Source organism: Eretmochelys imbricata, chromosome 18 (assembly GCF_965152235.1).
Source record: "Eretmochelys imbricata isolate rEreImb1 chromosome 18, rEreImb1.hap1, whole genome shotgun sequence".
NCBI classification, from domain to species: domain Eukaryota; kingdom Metazoa; phylum Chordata; order Testudines; family Cheloniidae; genus Eretmochelys; species Eretmochelys imbricata.
In genome coordinates, this window is record NC_135589.1 from 55,892 (window position 1) to 75,659 (window position 19,768).

A 19,768-nucleotide genomic window follows, 5' to 3' on the forward strand; every position below is an offset into this window, starting at 1 on the left:
CAAGAGTTTTGGTTTTTCAAATGTACATGGCTGTGTATGTTCTGAGTTTATGTTAGAGAAGGCGGATGGAAGAAAATGCACCATGCATTTGGAGTGGAAGGTGATGAGGTTTTGTGATGGTCCTTAGTTCCTGCGGGAGTTCATTTCACTCAATACTGACTATACAGGGGAAACTGACTATACCAATTTCCCCAGTTCACAATGGTCTTCACAGAGAAGGAGGGGGAGAAGAGTTTTAAAGAGTGAGTGTAAAATTACAGAGTTTGGTAGGGGAGTTGGGAAGCGGGGGCGGGGAGGATATCCAAAACTCATTAACAAGGACCAGATTTCGAGCTGATGGTATCCCTTTAACAAAATGTTAAATAAAATGGGCCTCTACATTGATCTCTATGGTAATCCCACTCTCCTTCTAGATCTCACCTAAAGAATCTGAGAAAACTTCGGAGAGGAAGCAGCACACAAAACAGGGCTGGAATCTAGTTTCATTTTATTTTAGCAAACTGCATGTTCATCACTTATCAACAACTCTACACTAGGAGTTAAAGAACTCTCACTTTTTTTTTTTTTTTAAAAAGCGCAAACAAGAAGTGAAAACTCAGGTTCTTCATCTTTTAAAAAAGATTTCAAAGTTGGATTAAAGATGACTTGTATATATTTTGGTATTAGGTAACAGATGGAGGATGTGTGGAATCGCTTACTCAAATCACAACAACCTGGCTAACTGAAACTCAGGAGATTGCCCATTCTGGGACCCCTTTGACATCAGATGGGTCAGAATGTTTTGCATTCACTCTGAGATAAGACTCATTTTCAAGGGGAACCTGTTGGTCTGAAGCGGCCAAACAAAACATCTCCTTAGCAAATCACTACAATGGCCATGCAGAGAGAAGCACCTTCAGAATTCAGTGCGAGCATTGTATATATTTTGCTTCTCCACAGAAGCATTAGGAACCCTTTGTGTTAGTTACCATGCAGGAAATCTAAGGAGAAAACTCCTGCAGTTTTGTCTTTTCACTTCAGAGTTACATTTCCCCACTGATCCTGTTCCTGCTGTGTAAAGATATAAAACTCTTTTTTGAACAAGTTCTGAAAGCAAAAACCCAAAACAAACACCATAAAATGTACAGATTACACACTCTAGAAAAGCCCTAAAATTATTGCAAAAACTAAAGACGACTTGTTCCAGGAGGAGGGCAGGCACAGGGCATCTAGATCTAACTCGGGTTGGTTTGACTTAGTTTTCAGCTTTTCCCCATCATTCAAGAAAAAAAAAAAAAATTAAGAAGTGTTTAAGCATTAGAACTAAAATACAAATGCACGTTGACGTTATAAAACAAGATTGTGGATTTGACCATGGGATTCCCTGACACATTGGAAAAGTTTACTTTTTTGCCCGGAGAGACTTCCTCATGGTGGATTTGCCCTTCGTAGGGGATTTCGCTTCTTTCCTCCCGCTCGCTGCTGGTTTCTTGGAAGAGCTGCTACCAGAGGGCCTCTTGATGGATGGGGCTGCTGGTCTGGCTTTTTTGGCAGGGGTTTTGACCTTGGGTGCGGGCTTTGCTTTCCCCCGGCGGGCTGCAGGGGCCTTTCTTGGCTTGGGTTTGGATTCTCTTCGTTTCACTGGGGGGGCCCTGCTCCGGGATTTTGGGGGAGATCGCATCTGCATCCTGTCAGGAAGAAAGGACAAGAGAATTTAGTACTAAGGCACCAAAACTTGCCTAGAGCCCACGGGTTAATGGATATAAAATGGAGCAGATTTCAGCCTCCTTCATCTTTAACATGGAGGACCCAGCTTGCAATGATCCACCTCAATTTGAGTAGCCAGACTCCCAAGAGCAAGAAAATCTTTTAAGCAAGATCACATTGTAAAGCTCTTAACAGTCCCCATGATGATCTAACTTTGTATCTCCTTTGTTAGCTTATAACCCTATGAATAGTGCCTGTCATTCAGGAGTCTGAGTCACGCAACCCAAGCATCTTAGAGCTTTCCTTTGTGTTGGGTTTGTTACTAATATAGCTACTCAGCGTAAATGTACATTTGAAGTAAGAACAGTTTCATTTGGCTTTAGAACAGTAAATACACCAGCCAGAAGAGAGAAAAGTAAACTTATCCTGTATTTATCAGATATCATTAAAATGTCCCCAGCTTTTAAAGTGAGACCACAACCTTTCCTAAAGCACAGAAGAAACATGCAGAAGCTAAATGGAAAAAGGAAATGGACACTAAATATGGTACAAAGAATAAGAACAGGCCCACCTCAGCTTTTATGAAATTGAGTAAAAGACTATCACTAGAGTCTGGCAAGGTGCACACTGACCACGTGTGTACAGCACCTACCATGATAGAGTCCTAATCCCGACAGTGCCCATAGCCTCCAACCACAAAAAAAACTATACACCACCTTGCAAATACCTGCATCATCCCCTGCTATTCCAGTCCTGGGCCTCTCTGCAGCAGTAATGACTATCTGTGGATAATTATCCACTGCCAGAGATTGAACACTATAGAATTTGACCTCTAGCCTCCAAAGGTGAAATGTTGGCACACCAACCCACAGCCTCACTAGAGTCTTCTGTAGCATATATTTAGTATTAATGATGACTAACCAATTCTCAGCAAGTAGCCCTAGTCCTAAAGAACTTTACCACAGCCATGATAAAGTTCCAATCAATTGCCCCAAACTCTGGTTAATCATGACCTCAGTTCTTTCATGGACGATCCAATGTTTGAGTCGCCCCTGCACTATGACATTTTGCTGGAGCCTGCTGCTGAAGAGCCATGATTCCCATGAAGTCTGTAACTGCAAGTCAGTCATACTTTTTAGTATGTCATACCGGAGGAGCCCTGTAATGAGGAGGTGTGGCTTCCCTCAGAGGGAAGGACAGGGAGGACCCCAACATGCCCGCTGGTGTGCAGAACCAGGAAGGCCAAGCCTGCCCCAGGCAGGACAGGAAGAGGAAGTACAAAAGGCAGGCCCTGCAGCTCAGTTGGGCTGGAAACGCCAAGGGAGACAGATGCATCCCGCCTGCTGCTGGAACCTTTAGAGGAACCCCACTGTGCTGAGGACTGGCCAGATCTCCCTGGGCTGCTAGCTGACCAAGATGCTGAGTAGCTATGGGGGCTGCCGCCTGAGAACTGGCCAGAGTTCCCAGGGCCACCGGCCAACCGAGACACCAAGGAGCTGCTGGGGCTGCCACCTGATGACTGGTCAGAGCTCCCCAAGGAGACAAAGGATCCCCACATTACAGAGATACCAAACCCCAGGGATGTAGGAAGTAGCCCAGGGGAACTAGACGACCATCTGGTTAAGTGCTGGCCTGATCCTAGGTCAGCGTGTTGCGGGCGGACCACTCTGCCACTGTTAGGGCCCTAGGCTGGGATGTGGTGGAGTCAGTTGGGCCCACATCCCATGCCACCCTACTCCTGGGGTGGAAGCCTCCCCACCGAAGGCCAAGAGGCCTGTGTTGGTCTACCGTGCACTGAGCCCTAGACTGCTTTGCTGCCCTGCCCTGACTGAGGGTCCAGGACTCAGCCTTATCGCTCTGCCCAGCCTGAGGGCCTGAATACTAGATGCAAGCTAATTCCCTGTTTTTGAGATCAACTTTACAGGTATGTGACAGTGAGGAGGCATGGCCTCCCTCAAAGATGGGCCAGTAGGGACGGCCACACAGGCTTACAAGCCCATTAATTTTCAGCTCTATACCTTTTCTTTGGAGGTGGTTCTTCCTCCTCTGACTCTTCTTCCTCCTCAGACTCCTCTTCTGCCTCCTCTTCCTCCTCCTCAGATTCCTCAGAATCCTCCTCCTGCTGCTGCTTCTCTGGGAACAGCACACCTGGGCTACAAAAGTAATCTTGTTAACTCATGTCAAAGAATACAAAGTTCAGTGTCAGATGGCTGAAAGGGAGCAACTGATTGACCCTGCATTGCCAGGACTAGTTGCCCATTTTGTTAAAGTAAAACCTAGCTAGTTTGAGCTTCCACACACTGTGGACTTACACATGATGCTGATTTCCATGCATGTGGCTAAATATGTAGAAATCAATGAAGTGCTGCTAGGGAAGGGCCAAGGTGGATGAAGTCAAGCTGGCTGCAAATTAATGGACATGCCACAGCCCCATCTCTCCCCTAAGCAGTTCTGCCTCAAGCTCTCTTACACATTGCTCCCTCCCATTGCAGACATAGCAGGGGGATGGCAGTTTAAGTCCAGGTTCTCACTGATCATGGAGCAGGTCCTAAAGGAATTCATTTTGAAGCACTTGGAGGAGAGGAAGGTGATCAGGAACAGTCAACATGGATTCGCCAAGGGCAAGTCATTCCTGACCAACCTGATTGTCTTCTATGAGGAGATAATTTGCACTATGAATACGGGGAAAGCGGTGGACATGATTTACCTTGACTTTAGCAAAGCTTTTGATACAGTCTTCTTGCCAGCAAGTTAAAGTAGTATGGATTGGATGAATGGACTATAAGGTGGATAGAAAGCTGGCTAGATCGTTGGGCTCAACAGGTAATGATCAACAGCTGGATGTCTAGCTGGCAGCCAGTATCAAGTGAAGTGCCCCAGGGGTTGTTCCTGGGGCTGGTTTTGTTCAACATCTTCATTAATAATCTGGATGATGGGATGGATTGCACACTCAGCAAGTTCGCGGATGACACTAAGCTGGGGGGAGAGGTAGATATGCTGATGAGGTTCAACACGGACAAGTGCAGAGTTCTGCACTTCAGAAGGAAGAATCCCATGCACTGCTACAGGCTGGGAACTGACTGGCTAAGTGGCAGTTCTGCAGAAAAGGACCTGGGAACTTCAGTGGACGAGAAGCTGGATATAAGTCAACAGTGTGCCCTTGTTGCAAGAAGGCTAATGGCATATTAGGCTGCATTAGTAGGAGCATTGCCGGCAGATCGAGGGAAGTGAGTATTCCCCTCTATTTGGCATTGGTGAAGCCTCATCTGGAGTACTGTGTCCAGTTTTGGGCCCCACACTACAAGAAGGATGTGAAAAAGTTCTAGAGTCCAGCAGAAGGCTACAAAAATGATTAGGGGGCTGGAGCACATGACTTATGAGGAGAGACTGAGGAAACTGGGATTGTTTAGTCTGCAGAAGAGAAGAATGAGGGGGGATCGTATCAGTTCTGCTAAGCTACACGAGGCCAGGGCAGGTTGGTAATTAGAGGGGTTTTCTTAAGCAGTCTCCCAGGAGCAGTGCAGAGCAACGCTTGTGGGAGGGATAGCTCCGTGGTTTGAGCATTGGCCTGTTAAACCCAGGGTTGTGAGTTCAATCCTTGAGGGGGCCATTTAGGAATCTGGGGCAAAAATTGGGGATTGGTCCTGCTTTAAGCAGGGGGTTGGACTAGATGACCTCCTGAGGTCCAAGCCAACCCTGATATTCTATGATTCGATAGCTGCTTTCAACTACCTGAAAGGGGGTTCCAAAGAGGATGGAGCTAGACTGTTCTCAGTCATACCAGATGACAGAACAAGGAGTAATGGTCTCAAGTTGCAGTGGGGGAGGTTTAGGTTGGATGTTAGGAAAAACATTTTCACTAGGAGTGATGCACTGGAAAGGGTTACCTAGGGAGGTGGTGGAATCTCCTTCCTTAGGAGTTTTTAAGGTCAGGCTTGACAAAGCCCTTGATGGGATGATTTAGTTGGGGATTAGTTCTGCTTTGAGCAGGGGGTTGGACTAGATGACCTCCTGAGGTCCCTTCCAACCCTGATATTCTAGGATTCTAATCTTCTATGATCCCAGGCAGCTGTGCTGAAGCCATGATGGACTTGAAGATTAATAAAAGAACAGGAGTACTTTTGGCACCTTAGAGACTAACAAATTTATTAGAGCATAAGCTTTCGTGGGCTACAGCCCACTTCATCGGATGCATAGAATGGAACATATATAGACACACATACAGATAAGTTGGAAGTTATTTTCCTGAAGAGTTTCTTGGTTGGTAAAGCCATCGTAATGTTTAATCAGATTTGTTATCATCAGAACCTAGAATGATACGGGTTCTACAAAGTTGGGCATAATCACGGTTGTTAAACCCTATTTAAAAAAAAAAAAAATCTTCCAAGGCAAAAAAAAATTGGTCCTGTGAACATCAACACGTTAAACATGGCTGGACTAATGGTTTGTGAAATGCTGTGCATGACCACCTGTCAACGGAGGGCTCTTTACCTGGGGTAATAAGGGAAGCAGAGCTGGAAGGTGCCACTGAAACCCTTCCCAGAGATCTGCTCCATCCAGCCATTCTTCTCACATTTCTGCAGGGTTCTCTTCAGTAGATGTACTGCAGGAAGTGAAGTAAGGGTGCGTCAGTACCTTTATCCAGCCACAAGCCCTGACCTCACTGTTCTATACAGTCCCCTTCCCCTTTCTGATGCAGTCTGCTTCTGTGTAGGACCCAGCTAAAGAGTGGCTTTAGAAGAGGTTTACTACATTTGTACTGTATGTAGAACTTACAGTGCAATCCTCCCCACAGATAATATTTAGGTAGATTCAGGTGTTGGGCCTGAATTGTTAACAAATGTTAGTTTAATCGCCTTTTGGAAAGATTTAAACAGTCAAGACTTCTTGGTGAAAATATTAAGACCAGAGACAGTTCTTTTATAAATGTTTCTAATACAACATAATTCATTTTAGTTACACTGACCTTTTGTCTCTGTTCTGTTCCAATTGTTCTTTGAAGTATTTTTGCCTTAGTTTGAACACTTCATTTCCCATCCTTTCCTCCCTTTTGTTTTCAGGTCCTTAATTGTGATCTGGCACCTTCTTAGCTCCACCTTGTTACAGTGAATTGCTAGGGCAAGATTTGAGGGGTCAAGTACCAGAAGAAAAAAAATAAGACATGTTTTTGCTCCAGTCTTTTCCTTGGTACTTGCGTGCATTGAAGGGAACTTGCCTCTCTGGCAGATAGGAGATGAACACTGCTGGTTCAACAGTTTGTCATGAGACAGGTTTCAGTTTCAATTAGGATGGAACATTTACATAAGTTAACTTCTCTCCAAACCACTAAGAGACAGGAAAGAGCCTTTTCATCTACCAGATTCAGAAGAGACTCAGGTGGAGAAGGGAAAGAAAAAACAGAATCAAAAGGAATATACTGTTTAAATTACTTGATTTATTAAGCGTAATAAATGGAAAGGTACTCACTCCAGCCAGCTTCCACAATATTGCTGAAGTGGGACTTTTAAAGGGAGAACATTTCACTGTAACAAAATCATCTGGGACTAAGCCATTGTTTTATCAGCCCTCAGCCATTCCCAGTGAATAAAGTTTTAATTAAAAATAGCACTTAAAGAGCTTGCTTTATTAACTGAATGGCTCATTTCCATTAAACTATTAGCTTTGCCCATATTAGATGCGCAAGAGTCCAAACCCCCCCCCCCAAAAAAAAAACCACCACACAAAAAAACTTATTTAAAGAAAAAACACCAAGTTTTAGAATATGCATCATAAGGCTATTTTTAAACCTGGGCAGCAAAAGAAATGCAAGGCATAAAATGACAACCATGGCAGAGCACAGAAACTCCCTGTCTGCTTCTACATCTCCTCAGGTCTCCCGCTCTAGATAGTCCAGAAAGAGATTGAGATCATTACAGATATTTCTATCTAGTGGAGGGGATGTAAATTAACAGATGGCATGCTGAAACGTTTCCACATACGACCAGCAATAAATAGATGTCATATCTCCAAGCAATGATCAATGTTCTCAGGCACTGGGGATAGGTTGAATTATGTATGCCTTTAACAACCAGAGTTGCAATTTCCTATAGCAATGCTCTAAAACCAAATAATGCCAGTGCTAAATACGTATTAGACTAGCCTGGATATTCTTCCTACACCAGAGATTCAAGCTGAGTCATAGGTCAAAAGACAGTTACTCACCATGTGCAATGTGCAGATGTGCGTCCCGATGAGTACTCCATTGTAGGTGTGCTTGCGTCCATGTGCTGCAGATTGGAGAACTTCAGTAGAAGTGTCTATTAGGCCCGCACATACGCTGATCTCCCTTGTGACCTACCACGAGGCTAGTCAGTGTGTAGGGGCTAACCCTCTCAGTTCCTTCTCTACGGCAGAGTCATTGACAAGAACTCCAAATAAAGGGGAGTAGGGTGGGTTGTGGAGCACCCATAAGGGGACACATGTCAAAGAACCACTGTTACTGCACAAAGTGAGTAACTACTATTTCTTCTTCTAGTAGTGTCCCTATGGGTACTCTACGGTATGTGACTCCCAAGCAGTATCCCGACGGGAGGGCTGAGACTTCAGAGCAAGATCAGTTACAGATGACAGTACTGTGGAGTCGAAGATGACATTGGGGGCGGAGTCCCCAGCGATTGCATAATGTTCTCTGAAAGCATGGACTGACGCTCATGTTGCTGCTCTACAGATCTGAGATAGGGACATTCTTGAAGAAAAAGAGATGAAGATTGACCTTGTGAAGTGTGTACTAGTACCATCTAGAGGGGTTATACTGTGAACTTGATATCATTGTCTGCTGCAGTTCGAGATCCACTTGGAAAGTCTTTGGGCTGATATTGCTGAGTCAATGGAGAAAAAAAAAATCTAGGGGGGCTTCCTGAAAATCTTCGTCCTGTCCAGGTAGAAGACTAGGGCGCTTGAGTGTGTTGTATAGTCTCCCTGTCGTTCTGGTGAGGCTTAGGGTAAAAGGTTGGAAGATGAATCAACAGATTCACTTGAAATGGGGAGGTTACCATGGCAATGAATTTCAGGTGCGGTCTGAGTGTAATCTTCTCCCAAAACAATACAGTGTAAGATGGATCTGCCATCACAGCTGCTATTTCTCCTAGCCAAGGTAATCACTATCAGGAAGACTGTTTTCACTGAGAGGTATGCAAGCAAACAGGTGGTCCTGGGTATGAAGGGAAGCCTAGTCAGTCTTTTCAATACCAGGTTTAGGACCCACATGGAAGTAAGAAATTGAGGAAGTAATTAGATGCAACAGCAGCGAATATCCCTCTACTGGTTGGTGGAAGGCTGCTATAGCTGCTGGGTGGACTCAGAGAGCCCTGATCTTTTTAGGGTTAATGCATAGTCTAAGATATGTGGAAGAGTTGCGAATGTCAGGGAAATTTGTTGGGAAGTACACCAAATCCAAAACCTAGACCACTTTTGCAGGTAAGTACGTCATATTGAGGACTTTCTATTGTGTAATACATCTTGCACCTCCTTTGAATAGGAGCTTTCTAGGTGTTGGAACCAAGTAGGAGCCATGCCTTGAGCCAGAGAATCCCCAGGTTGGGATGTAGGGTACATCCTCTGTTTTGCGAGAGGCGTATGGAGTGGCTGGGAGAGGAATCGGCAGGCACAGCCCAAGCTGTGCCAGGTAAGGGTGCCAGGTCTGTCTCGGCCAAGTGGGAGCACGTCATATTGATCACTCCATCTCTTTATTTTCAGCAGGACTTTTGACAGTAGGGGAAAGGAAGAAGAGAGAGCTGGAGCGTGAATGGCCATGGTGCCCGCGTCAGGAGTGGCTATGGTAGCTCTGATGAGAAGGGGAGCGCATACGGCGCCTGTGCCTGTCCCGTTGATACTCTCTGCTTGGCGTGGAGCGGTGCCTGGAACTCCTATCCGATGGCACCCAACCAGACAGCCTAGTGGGTGATGAAAGCAGAGGCTGGAGACTGTGCCCTGACAGGACGCTGAGCGGCGAGCAGGCCTGAGAGCAGTCCCCTGACTGGGATCTGCGTCGGGTCAGGGTCGACTGCCTGGAGCCAGCGGCGGCTTGCCTCCTGAGCGGGGCCCGGGTGCCGATGATGCCCTGGGTACCTGCAGAGTCATAATGTCTTGAGCCGTCTGTAGGGCCTCCAGCGGCGAAGGCATCCCGACATCCGGAGGGGCCTGAGTTGACACAACTGGGCTGTTCCGCTCGACATGAGTCTGAGCTCTGGAGCCCAGGGGGGAACTGGGGCTGTCTCACTCGGGTCTAGCCTCGCCCCTTGCTTTCTCTCGACACCACTGAGAAGATGGGGCCTTTCTCTGTTTCTTAGACGGGGAGCGGTGCTGGCCACCTGAAGGTGCCAGGGGATCACTGCGCACCAAAGACGAGGTGCCCGGTGTCGAATCCGCTCGGCGCACCGGCGTTGGGGCCAGTGCCGACTCCATGAGAAGGGCCTGAAGTCTAATGACTCTTGTTTTTGCTTCTAGGTTTGAAGGATCTGCAGATTTTACAGTGGTCACTAATGTGGAATTGACCCAGGCAGCGGAGACAGTCGGTGTGCGGGTCACTTCTGGGCATCGAATGCCTGCAAGAATCGCATGATTTAAACCCTGGGGCACGGGGCATGCCCCGGCCTGAACGCTAACTCACTGAACCGAAACTTGTTGAACACACACACACACACAAAACGAACGAGTTCTGGGATGAGCTGCAGGGAAGCGAAGCTGGAGCACGTAGTTCTGACGCACCCTCACTGGCGGCAAGAAGGAACTGAGGGTGGGGGAAGCATTCAGCTCCCCTTATAGCGCACTATAGAGGCGCTACTCCAGGGGTTGCAGCAGCACTCCCCCTACAGGTACTACTAAGGGAAAAACTTCCGGCACCGGTGCACGTGGCGAGCATGCATGCCTACTGTGGAATACACATGAGCAAGCAGTCGAAGAAGAAGCTTCTTTCACAGACTGGATTCCTTCCTAGTCTGGGTCCACCAATCACTCACGCCCCCACAGTTACTGTCCTTTGTTCCAATTTCTTTCAGGCATCTCTTGGGGGTGGAGACACCATCTCTTAAGCCAGCTGAAGACAAAATGGAGGGGTTTCCAGGGCCTTTTATATTCTCTCTGGGTGCCTGAAAACATGTTGGGGTACAGTATTGCAAACAGAATGCAGATAGCAATATCTATTAAAGTGTAGGTGCCTTGGCTTTCAGCCACCAATGCCATGAGGCGGTGTGCCTCAGTTTCTCCTTCTACACAGCAGTGTAGACCAGTTATGCTTTTGCTGCTGTGCCAAGCTTCCAGCCTGTTTACAGGTATAAGCTGAAAAGCAACATGCTTGTGATACTGTTTTGTCACCATCCCTAGCATGTACAAAAGTTTTTTCCACAAATCAGTTATGTCACACATCTTTAAAGGGTTTACCATTAATATTAACTCCTTTGTCTTGACCAATATATGAAATAGCAAAAGACACAAGATTAACAGGAAATCTATGGCGGACAGGCTCGGTTCACACAATTTAGCTTGTTTAGTGTCTACAGCATTTCCCAAGTCCTTTGCGTACCATGGTGGGGGGTTAGAAAGAGTCTAACCCTAACCCTAATCCATCTCAGGAATTGTTCCTGAGTAACCAAATCACACATTCCTTCAAAGCTTGTAATGTCTTTTCCCCTCACCCACTTGTCTAACAACTCTCTCATTTCATTTACATAAACCACATTACTCAATCCAGATCCCCTCTTAAGACTCCTGAATTTAACCCTGTAGGTTTCAGGTGTAATCTGAAACGGTTTTAAAATCAGTTCCTTAAAATTTACCATAGTCTGAAGAACCATTAATAGGCATCTTATTGAATATGTCCAGTCCTCTCACCTCAATTTCGCAACTGAAGTAAGTCATTTTTTGACCTTCAAGCATTGCATGGAGGGTGCAGTGTCTCTCAAAGGTGATGAAATATTAGGCAATATCACTGAATTCCATTATACTGCGGACATAACCGTTCTCATTTGTGGATTTTTGGGGAAGCGGAGCCAGCTGCTGAAGGGTTCTGTCTCTGCCACTCCATTACAGGCAGTTCATGCTTCTGAGTCTCAATCTGAGCTTGTATTTCTCTGTCTTAACTCCAGGGTTAGCCTCTGGGTTTTCATGGCTCTTTTGTAAGCAGCTTCCTCCCTGGCTACCTCTGCTTCTTTGAGCTTCATTTGAAACTCACGGTCCTTTGCCTTCTCTTTTGCTTCCAGTCTGGCCAGCTCTAGTTTTGTAGCTGCCTCACTGGTAGTCATTTTCCTGCTTTCTTGTGCTTGTTTCCCTCATCCGAAATAAACAGAAAACAACAAACCAGTAACCACTTTGTCTGTTCTCCAGCCACCACACCCAAAACTCACTTAAAATCACTACCACTATCTCAAAGCAATCAGCTGTGCACAGATCCTGCCGACTATGCCACTGTAACAGGTTGGGTCACAGAGACCCCCTTGGGACTGTCACCTGATGTGCTGAGACTACCTCTAAGCCCGTTTTCCTTGCCAGCTTGGGACTTCAGAACCCTGTCTTGTTGAGCCAGACACGCTGCAAACACAGACCCAGTTCTGAACCACATTTCCCCAAAGCTGCAGACTTAACTGAAAACAGCTTAAGAAGTGCTCCTGTCTCTAGCACCCAGACACCCAGCTCCCAATGGGATCCAAACCCCAAATGAATCCGTTTTACTCTGTATACAGCTTATACAGGGTAAACGCATAAATTGTCTGCCCTTTATAACGCTGATAGAGAGATATGCACAGCTTACTCTGGGTTAATTTATAAGCAAAAGTGCTTTTATTAAATATAAAAAGTAGGACTTAAGTGGTTGTAAGTAATAACAGACAGAACAAAGTAAGTTACCAAGCAAAATTAAACAAAACACACAACTCTAAACCTAATACATTAAGAAACTGCGTACAGGTAAATCTCACCCTTAGAGATGTTCCAATAAGCTTCTTTCACAGACTGGACTCCTTCCCAGTCTGGGTCCAGCAATCACTCCCACCCCCGTAGTTACTGTCCTTTGTTCCAGTTTCTTTCAGGCATCTCTTGGGGGTGGAGAGGCCATCTCTTAAGCCAGCTGAAGACAAAATGGAGGGGTTTCCAGGGCCTTTTATATTCTCTCTTTTGTGGGAGGAAACCCCTTTATTCTCCTGTGCAAAATCACAGCAACAAGATGGAGTTTGTAGGCACCTGGGCAAGTCACATGTTCATGAATGATTCAGCTTTTTGCAGGCTGACGCCATTGTTTATATGTTAGTTTGAACATCCCCAAGAAAGCTCAGATGTGGATTGGTGTCTCCCAAAGTTCATTGTCAGTTAAGTGTTTATTGATTGGGCACTTACTGAGAATAGTCCTTTCTCAAGAAGCTGACCAAATGCTTCACTGAGGCTACTTAGAATCAAACACATTGAGATACAAGTATATAGCCAATATTCAAAACTTCAAATACAAAAGTGCTACACACATACAGACAGCATAATCATAACCAGCAAACTACAACCTTTCCATAGACACCCCACTTGACCTCCTCTGTACAAGACCTGATGCAACCATAGGACCCTGGTTGCAACAATAATCTATATGGTCACAGTTCATATCGCTAACGTCATACATACCTACAGTGGAACACCCATAGGACACTACTGGAAAAAGAACCTGACATCATGATCTCTGAATGACAAGAACACTAGCCTCAGCCAATCCCCTTTTGCCCTCATTGCTAGGCCCCTTTATGGATCAGAGAGCCCTAAATCAAAAATTTGATTATGCTGATGCAGATGGGGAGTGCAAGATTGGCTGTGCTATCTCTGGCTCTGTCTCATGTAAGCATTACAGGAAGGCACCAAGCATCACAAAAATCTGGAAACAAAGAACCAAAAATGCTAATGTGTCTGGAGATTTGCTTCCGAGTCTGGCAGTAGGGGGACATTACAGTGAGTTGACATCTGCCTCATATGACTACCAGCACAGGTCAAACAATCACAGTGTCCAGAAGTGCTCAGATCAACACCACATACTGTAGTTCCTTTGCAAGTGAACAGTTAGGAAAAAAAAAAAATCTACCTTTGAGTCCCTAAGACATCACCACTACTCTTAATAAAGAATGGTTTACAAGTCACAATCAATTATAATATCCCACAGAAAGATTTTTTTTTCTTTTCTGGCAACCAAGATGCCTCTTTCAAATACAACTAACACAGTCTCTGCCCCAAGCAGTTATCTGTCTTAAGATTATAAAATATGGAGAAGTGGAGGCAGCACAAACAAGCAAACTGGTCAAGGTGGTGCATGGGTGCTTCATTGGTTAGGATTGTGCAACATCTCAGGATAGGAAGTAAATCTGGAACTGCATTTATTTTTTTTCGAGCTACAGTCTCCTAGAATTTTTCCAGATGTAACAAAAAAAAAAAAAAATCAATTCAACTGGCTTAAGACAAATAAGAATGGTACTATCTAGACCGGGGTGGCCAACCTATGGCTCCGGAGCCACAAGCAGCTCTTGAGAAGTTAATATGTGGCTCCTTGTATAGGCACCGACTCCGGGGCTGAGGGCTTTAGAGCAAGATGACACAAAAATCCATTATGGTTCAGAGAGGGACTAGGTGGCTATAAGCCTTGGGACTCAACTGAAATAATGGGACTTTAAAATCCTGGGAATCTCTGTAGTGTGCTTCTTTCACAAAGGATAGTGCTAAGCAGCTGCCTGGCCCCTGGCAAATCAAACAGTACATTTTTAACAGGGAATATAGAGAATTCTGTGGCTTTTGGGACTCCCCGCTTAGTCTCTGTGAAACTGACAGCTATGTAGATTTGGAGTCATACCCTGGAAGTTGGAGTTGGTCCCTGGGTGGTTCTCCAGAACATACTTCTTCAGAGCTGTGGTGGAGCAAGTCTTCGGTTCATTCATGGCAGCAATAGCAGACAGGATGGCATCTTCCATCAGACTCCCACCAAGTAGGGGCTTCTCCCCTGATTTTTTCAGCTATTTTCCAAGGAGGAAGAGAAAAGCAATCAAGACAAAATTCTCCCAAACCAGCTCAGGACAAGACTCTTCTGCATCAGGTGAGTCAGGGCTCCTGCATTAGCAGAGATACGTTTTACATTAAAACTTTGCACAGGGAATACCTCCTTCCCACCCCACAAGGAGAAGACAGGTCTTTTAGTCAATTGACCAGAAATGCCTTTGATTGGAGCCACTGTCCCATCTCCAAGATACACAGTAGATATATTTTTAATATACTTAGTACTGTCCAGTCCCCTGCATTCAGGACTTGATGACCTCTCGAAGTCCCTTCCAGTCCTACGATTTATATTGAGCTGAAGAAAGTAACACCACCGGTTAATTAACATGCCATGACCTTCCTCCATCTCACAGACCAGACAGCCATTGGCTTTAGACTTCCATACGTCTCTGCCATAGGTGGGACTCACACACACCTAGCAAAAGTATTTATAGTTACACTGACAGAATGTTAAAAAAACCAAACCAAACACTTACCCCACCATCCTGTCTCATCACTCTAGTGAGTCAGAGATGAAGCAGCATGTGGAGCACTACTGACAATAAACAGGCTATAGATCTCAGCAAGAATAGCTGGGTGTCCCGCTCCAAAAGTGTAGACCAACCTAAGAATCCTAATATTCCACAATCTGAGAACTGTTGCATGTGAATCCTATTTGATAGGCTGCTAGAGAAGGTTGTAGCCCAATAAAATCAGAGGGGGAGAAAATAGAAGGATTATGTATGGTATAAACAACAACAGAAGGGTAACTCTGGCCTCTGACCTGGAATGTTCCAGAAGCTCCTTTGCCTGTGATCTGCTCTAATTGGCCCTTCTCTACTGCTCTCTGCAGGGCATTCTTCAACAGCTGAGGTCTGAAAAAGACAGGCAATATAGCTTTAAAGGGGAGGTGGAGAGATGACACTTTACCCAGGGCATGAGAGTAACTATCAGCAAGTGACATGAGCAAGGAGTAATGGATATTATTTAAAAGTGAACTGACATTGTCTTCTTGTTCTACAGTTTATCCAGAAAAGATCAAGCTTCATGTTTCAATTTAAAAAGTTTGACTTAATAGTAAAGCAAATTTGTAGACAGGACAAGGTGGGTGACTTACCCACCAATCAGTCAGTGGACAGAAGGCTCTTTACATTTACCAATTAAAAGATCGTACATAACATCACTTTTTTAAACCATCCACATAGGTGAACTAGCTGGCAGGCTGTGTGCCCTTTACAGCATAAAAAAGGAAGTGGATGCCAAGATGCCAAGAGGAAACCTGTAAATATTCATATCCCAACAACTAAAGGGATTCCATTTAGGTTACTGGTGGATGTGCAATATGAACAATGCTACCTTAGGTATCAGAAGTTTCATATGGGTTACAGAAATCAAAAAAAGTCACAGGAAAAAGCATTTTATTCTCAGCTTCTAGGAGGGTATTACAATGCCGAGCTAAAAATGTCATCTACAGTCTCCTTAAAGGAGCAGAAGAGGGCAAATCTACAGAAATTAGTGTTTCAAAACAGTGACAGAGACACCTGTTACCAATATGTACCACCTACACCTACCTTACATCCACCTTGAGTTTGGGGTAATACTGAGACACATATTTTTTGATCAGGCTGTATGAAGCTTCCTTAGGTTCACAAAGGCGGGTGAATGCCAGCGGAAGGATGTCTTCCAGCTTGACTTGCTGCTCTGGAGTGGATGTGGAGGTACTTCTCTGAAATACATTTTACAAAATATATCTGAAGTCAGAACAAGGACTAGGGCTCCATGTATTCTCAGCTATACACATATAGGAAGAGCTGTTGAAAGAAAGGTTACTTATAGTAACTGGAGTTACTATATCTAAAGATATAGAGCAGGTTGCACAGAGGAGCCAAGAGGCCAGTGAAGAAACTTGGCAACATGTGACCTCCAGAAGAGGTAAGCGGAATGTCCGGGTTCCAGTAACACAGACACAGGTAACTAACCGCTTTCATGTTCTCTCCGCAGGTACCGTTGCAGAGAGTGGACCAGATGATATGTCTGGGGCGAGAAAGCAGAAGGAGACTCCGCTGGTTGGAAGGCATGAGATGCGATGTCCTGAGGTTGGGGGTTCCACGACCACCACTCCCAAGAGGAGAAGGCGGGTGGTGGTGGTCGGGGACTCTCTCCTCTGGGGGACTGAGTCATCTATCTGCCGCCCTGACCGGGAAAACCGAGAAGTCTGCTGCTTGCCGGGGGCTAAGATTCGCGATGTGACGGAGAGACTGCCGAGACTCATCAAGCCCTCGGATCGCTACCCCTTCCTGCTTCTCCACGTGGGCACCAATGATACTGCCAAGAATGACCTTGAGCGGATCACTGCGGACTACGTGGCTCTGGGAAGAAGGATAAAGGAGTTTGAGGCGCAAGTGGTGTTCTCGTCCATCCTCCCCGTGGAAGGAAAAGGCCTGGGCAGGGACTGTCGAATCGTGGAAGTCAACGATTGGCTACGCAGGTGGTGTCGGAGAGAAGGCTTTGGATTCTTTGACCATGGGATGGTGTTCCATGAAGGAGAAGTGCTGGGCAGAGACGGGCTTCATCTTACGAAGAGAGGGAAGAGCATCTTTGCCAGCAGGCTGGCTAACCTAGTGAGGAGGGCTTTAAACTAGGTTCACAGGGGGAAGGAGACCAAAGCCCTGAGGTAAGTGGGAAAGCGGGATACCGGGAGGAAGCACAGGCAGAAATGTCTGTGAGGGGAGGGCTCCTGCCTCATACTGGGAATGAGGGGCGATCAACAGGTTATCTCAAGTGCTTATATACGAATGCACAAAGCCTTGGAAACAAGCAGGGAGAACTGGAGGTCCTGGCGATGTCAAGGAACTATGATGTGATTGGAATCACAGAGACTTGGTGGGATAACTCACATGACTGGAGTACTGTCATGGATGGTTATAAACTGTTCAGGAAGGACAGGCAGGGCAGAAAAGGTGGGGGAGTAGCACTGTATGTAAGGGAGCAGTATGACTGCTCAGAGCTCCGGTACGAAACTGCAGAAAAACCTGAGTGTCTCTGGATTAAGTTTAGAAGTGTGTGCAACAAGAGTGATGTAGTGGTGGGAGTCTGCTATAGACCACCGGACCAGGGGGATGAGGTAGATGAGGCTTTCTTCCGGCAGCTCGCGGAAGCTACTAGATCGCATGCCCTGATTCTCATGGGTGACTTTAATTTTCCTGATATCTGCTGGGAGAGCAATACTGCGGTGCATAGACAATCCAGGAAGTTTTTGGAAAGCGTAGGGGACAATTTCCTGGCGCAAGTGCTAGAGGAGCCAACTAGGGGGGGCGCTTTTCTTGACCTGCTGCTCACAAACCGGGTAGAATTAGTGGGGGAAGAAAAAGTGGATGGGAATCTGGGAGGCAGTGACCATGAGTTGGTTGAGTTCAGGATCCTGACGCAGGGAAGAAAGGTAAGCAGCAGGATACGGACCCTGGACTTCAGGAAAGCAGACTTCGACTCCCTCAGGGAACGGATGGCCAGGATCCCCTGGGGGACTAACTTGAAGGGGAATGGAGTCCAGGAGAGCTGGCTGTATTTCAAGGAATCCCTGTTGAGGTTACAGGGACAAACCATCCCGATGAGTCGAAAGAATAGTAAATATGGCAGGCGACCAGCTTGGCTTAACGGTGAAATCCTAGCGGATCTTAAACATAAAAAAGAAGCTTACAAGAAGTGGAAGGTTGGACATACGACCAGGGAAGAGTATAAAAATATAGCTCGGGCATGTAGGAATGAAATCAGGAGGGCCAAATCGCACCTGGAGCTGCAGCTAGCGAGAGATGTCAAGAGTAACAAGAAGGGTTTCTTCAGGTATGTTGGCAACAAGAAGAAAGCCAAGGAAAGTGTGGGCCCCTTACTGAATGAGGGAGGCAACCTAGTGACAGAGGATGTGGAAAAAGCTAATGTACTCAATGCTTTTTTTGCCTCTGTTTTCACTAACAAGGTCAGCTCCCAGACTGCTGCGCTGGGCATCACAAAATGGGGATGAGATGGCCAGCCCTCTGTGGAGATAGAGGTGGTTAGGGACTATTTAGAAAAGCTGGACATGCACAAGTCCATGGGGCCGGACGAGTTGCATCCGAGAGTACTGAAGGAATTGGCGGCTGTGATTGCAGAGCCATTGGCCATTATCTTTGAAAACTCGTGGCGAACCGGGGAAGTCCCGGATGACTGGAAAAAGGCTAATGTAGTGCCAATCTTTAAAAAAGGGAAGAAGAAGGATCCTGGGAACTACAGGCCAGTCAGCCTCCCCTCAGTCCCTGGAAAAATCATGGAGCAGGTCCTCAAAGAATCAATCCTGAAGTACTTGCATGAGAGGAAAGTGATCAGGAACAGTCAGCATGGATTCACCAAGGGAAGGTCATGCCTGACTAATCTAATTGCCTTTTATCATGAGATTACTGGTTCTGTGGATGAAGGGAAAGCAGTGGATGTATTGTTTCTTGACTTTAGCAAAGCTTTTGACACGGTCTCCCACAGTATTCTTGTCAGCAAGTTAAGGAAGTATGGGCTGGATGAATGCACTATAAGGTGGGTAGAAAGCTGGCTAGATTGTCGGGCTCAACGGGTAGTGATCAATGGCTCCATGTCTAGTTGGCAGCCGGTGTCAAGTGGAGTGCCCCAGGGGTCGGTCCTGGGGCCGGTTTTGTTCAATATCTTCATAAATGATCTGGAGGATGGTGTGGATTGCACTCTCAGCAAATTTATGGACGATACTAAACTGGGAGGTGTGGTAGATACGCTGGAGGGGAGGAATAGGATACAGAAGGACCTAGACAAATTGGAGGATTGGGCCAAAAGAAATCTGATGAGGTTCAATAAGGATAAGTGCAGGGTCCTGCACTTAGGACGGAAGAATCCAATGCACCGCTACAGACTAGGGACCGAATGGCTAGGCAGCAGTTCTGCGGAAAAGGACCTAGGGGTGACAGTGGACGAGAAGCTGGATATGAGTCAGCAGTGTGCCCTTGTTGCCAAGAAGGCCAATGGCATTTTGGGATGTATAAGTAGGGGCATAGCGAGCAGATCG

At 46.0% G+C, this 19,768-nt stretch overlaps 1 protein-coding gene across 19 annotated transcripts in view; it reads right to left on the reverse strand.

The window, feature by feature from the left end:
• Window positions 1–470: 470 nt before the first annotated feature.
• The window catches only part of HP1BP3 (heterochromatin protein 1 binding protein 3), a 79,492-nt gene continuing 60,194 nt past the window's right edge, over window positions 471–19,768 (reverse strand). For 18 of the 19 annotated variants that reach the window (XM_077837541.1, XM_077837546.1, XM_077837530.1 and 15 more), the window contains 6 exons: window positions 16,281–16,435; window positions 15,494–15,584; window positions 14,531–14,690; window positions 6,178–6,289; window positions 3,705–3,839; window positions 471–1,667 (listed from right to left, as the gene is read on the reverse strand). In XM_077837541.1, the coding sequence (XP_077693667.1) occupies window positions 1,382–1,667; window positions 3,705–3,839; window positions 6,178–6,289; window positions 14,531–14,690; window positions 15,494–15,584; window positions 16,281–16,435 (939 nt within the window). In that variant the 3' untranslated portion in view covers window positions 471–1,381. The remainder of the gene's footprint in view (window positions 1,668–3,704; window positions 3,840–6,177; window positions 6,290–14,530; window positions 14,691–15,493; window positions 15,585–16,280; window positions 16,436–19,768) is intronic. The other variant, XM_077837547.1, reaches the window with a different exon arrangement.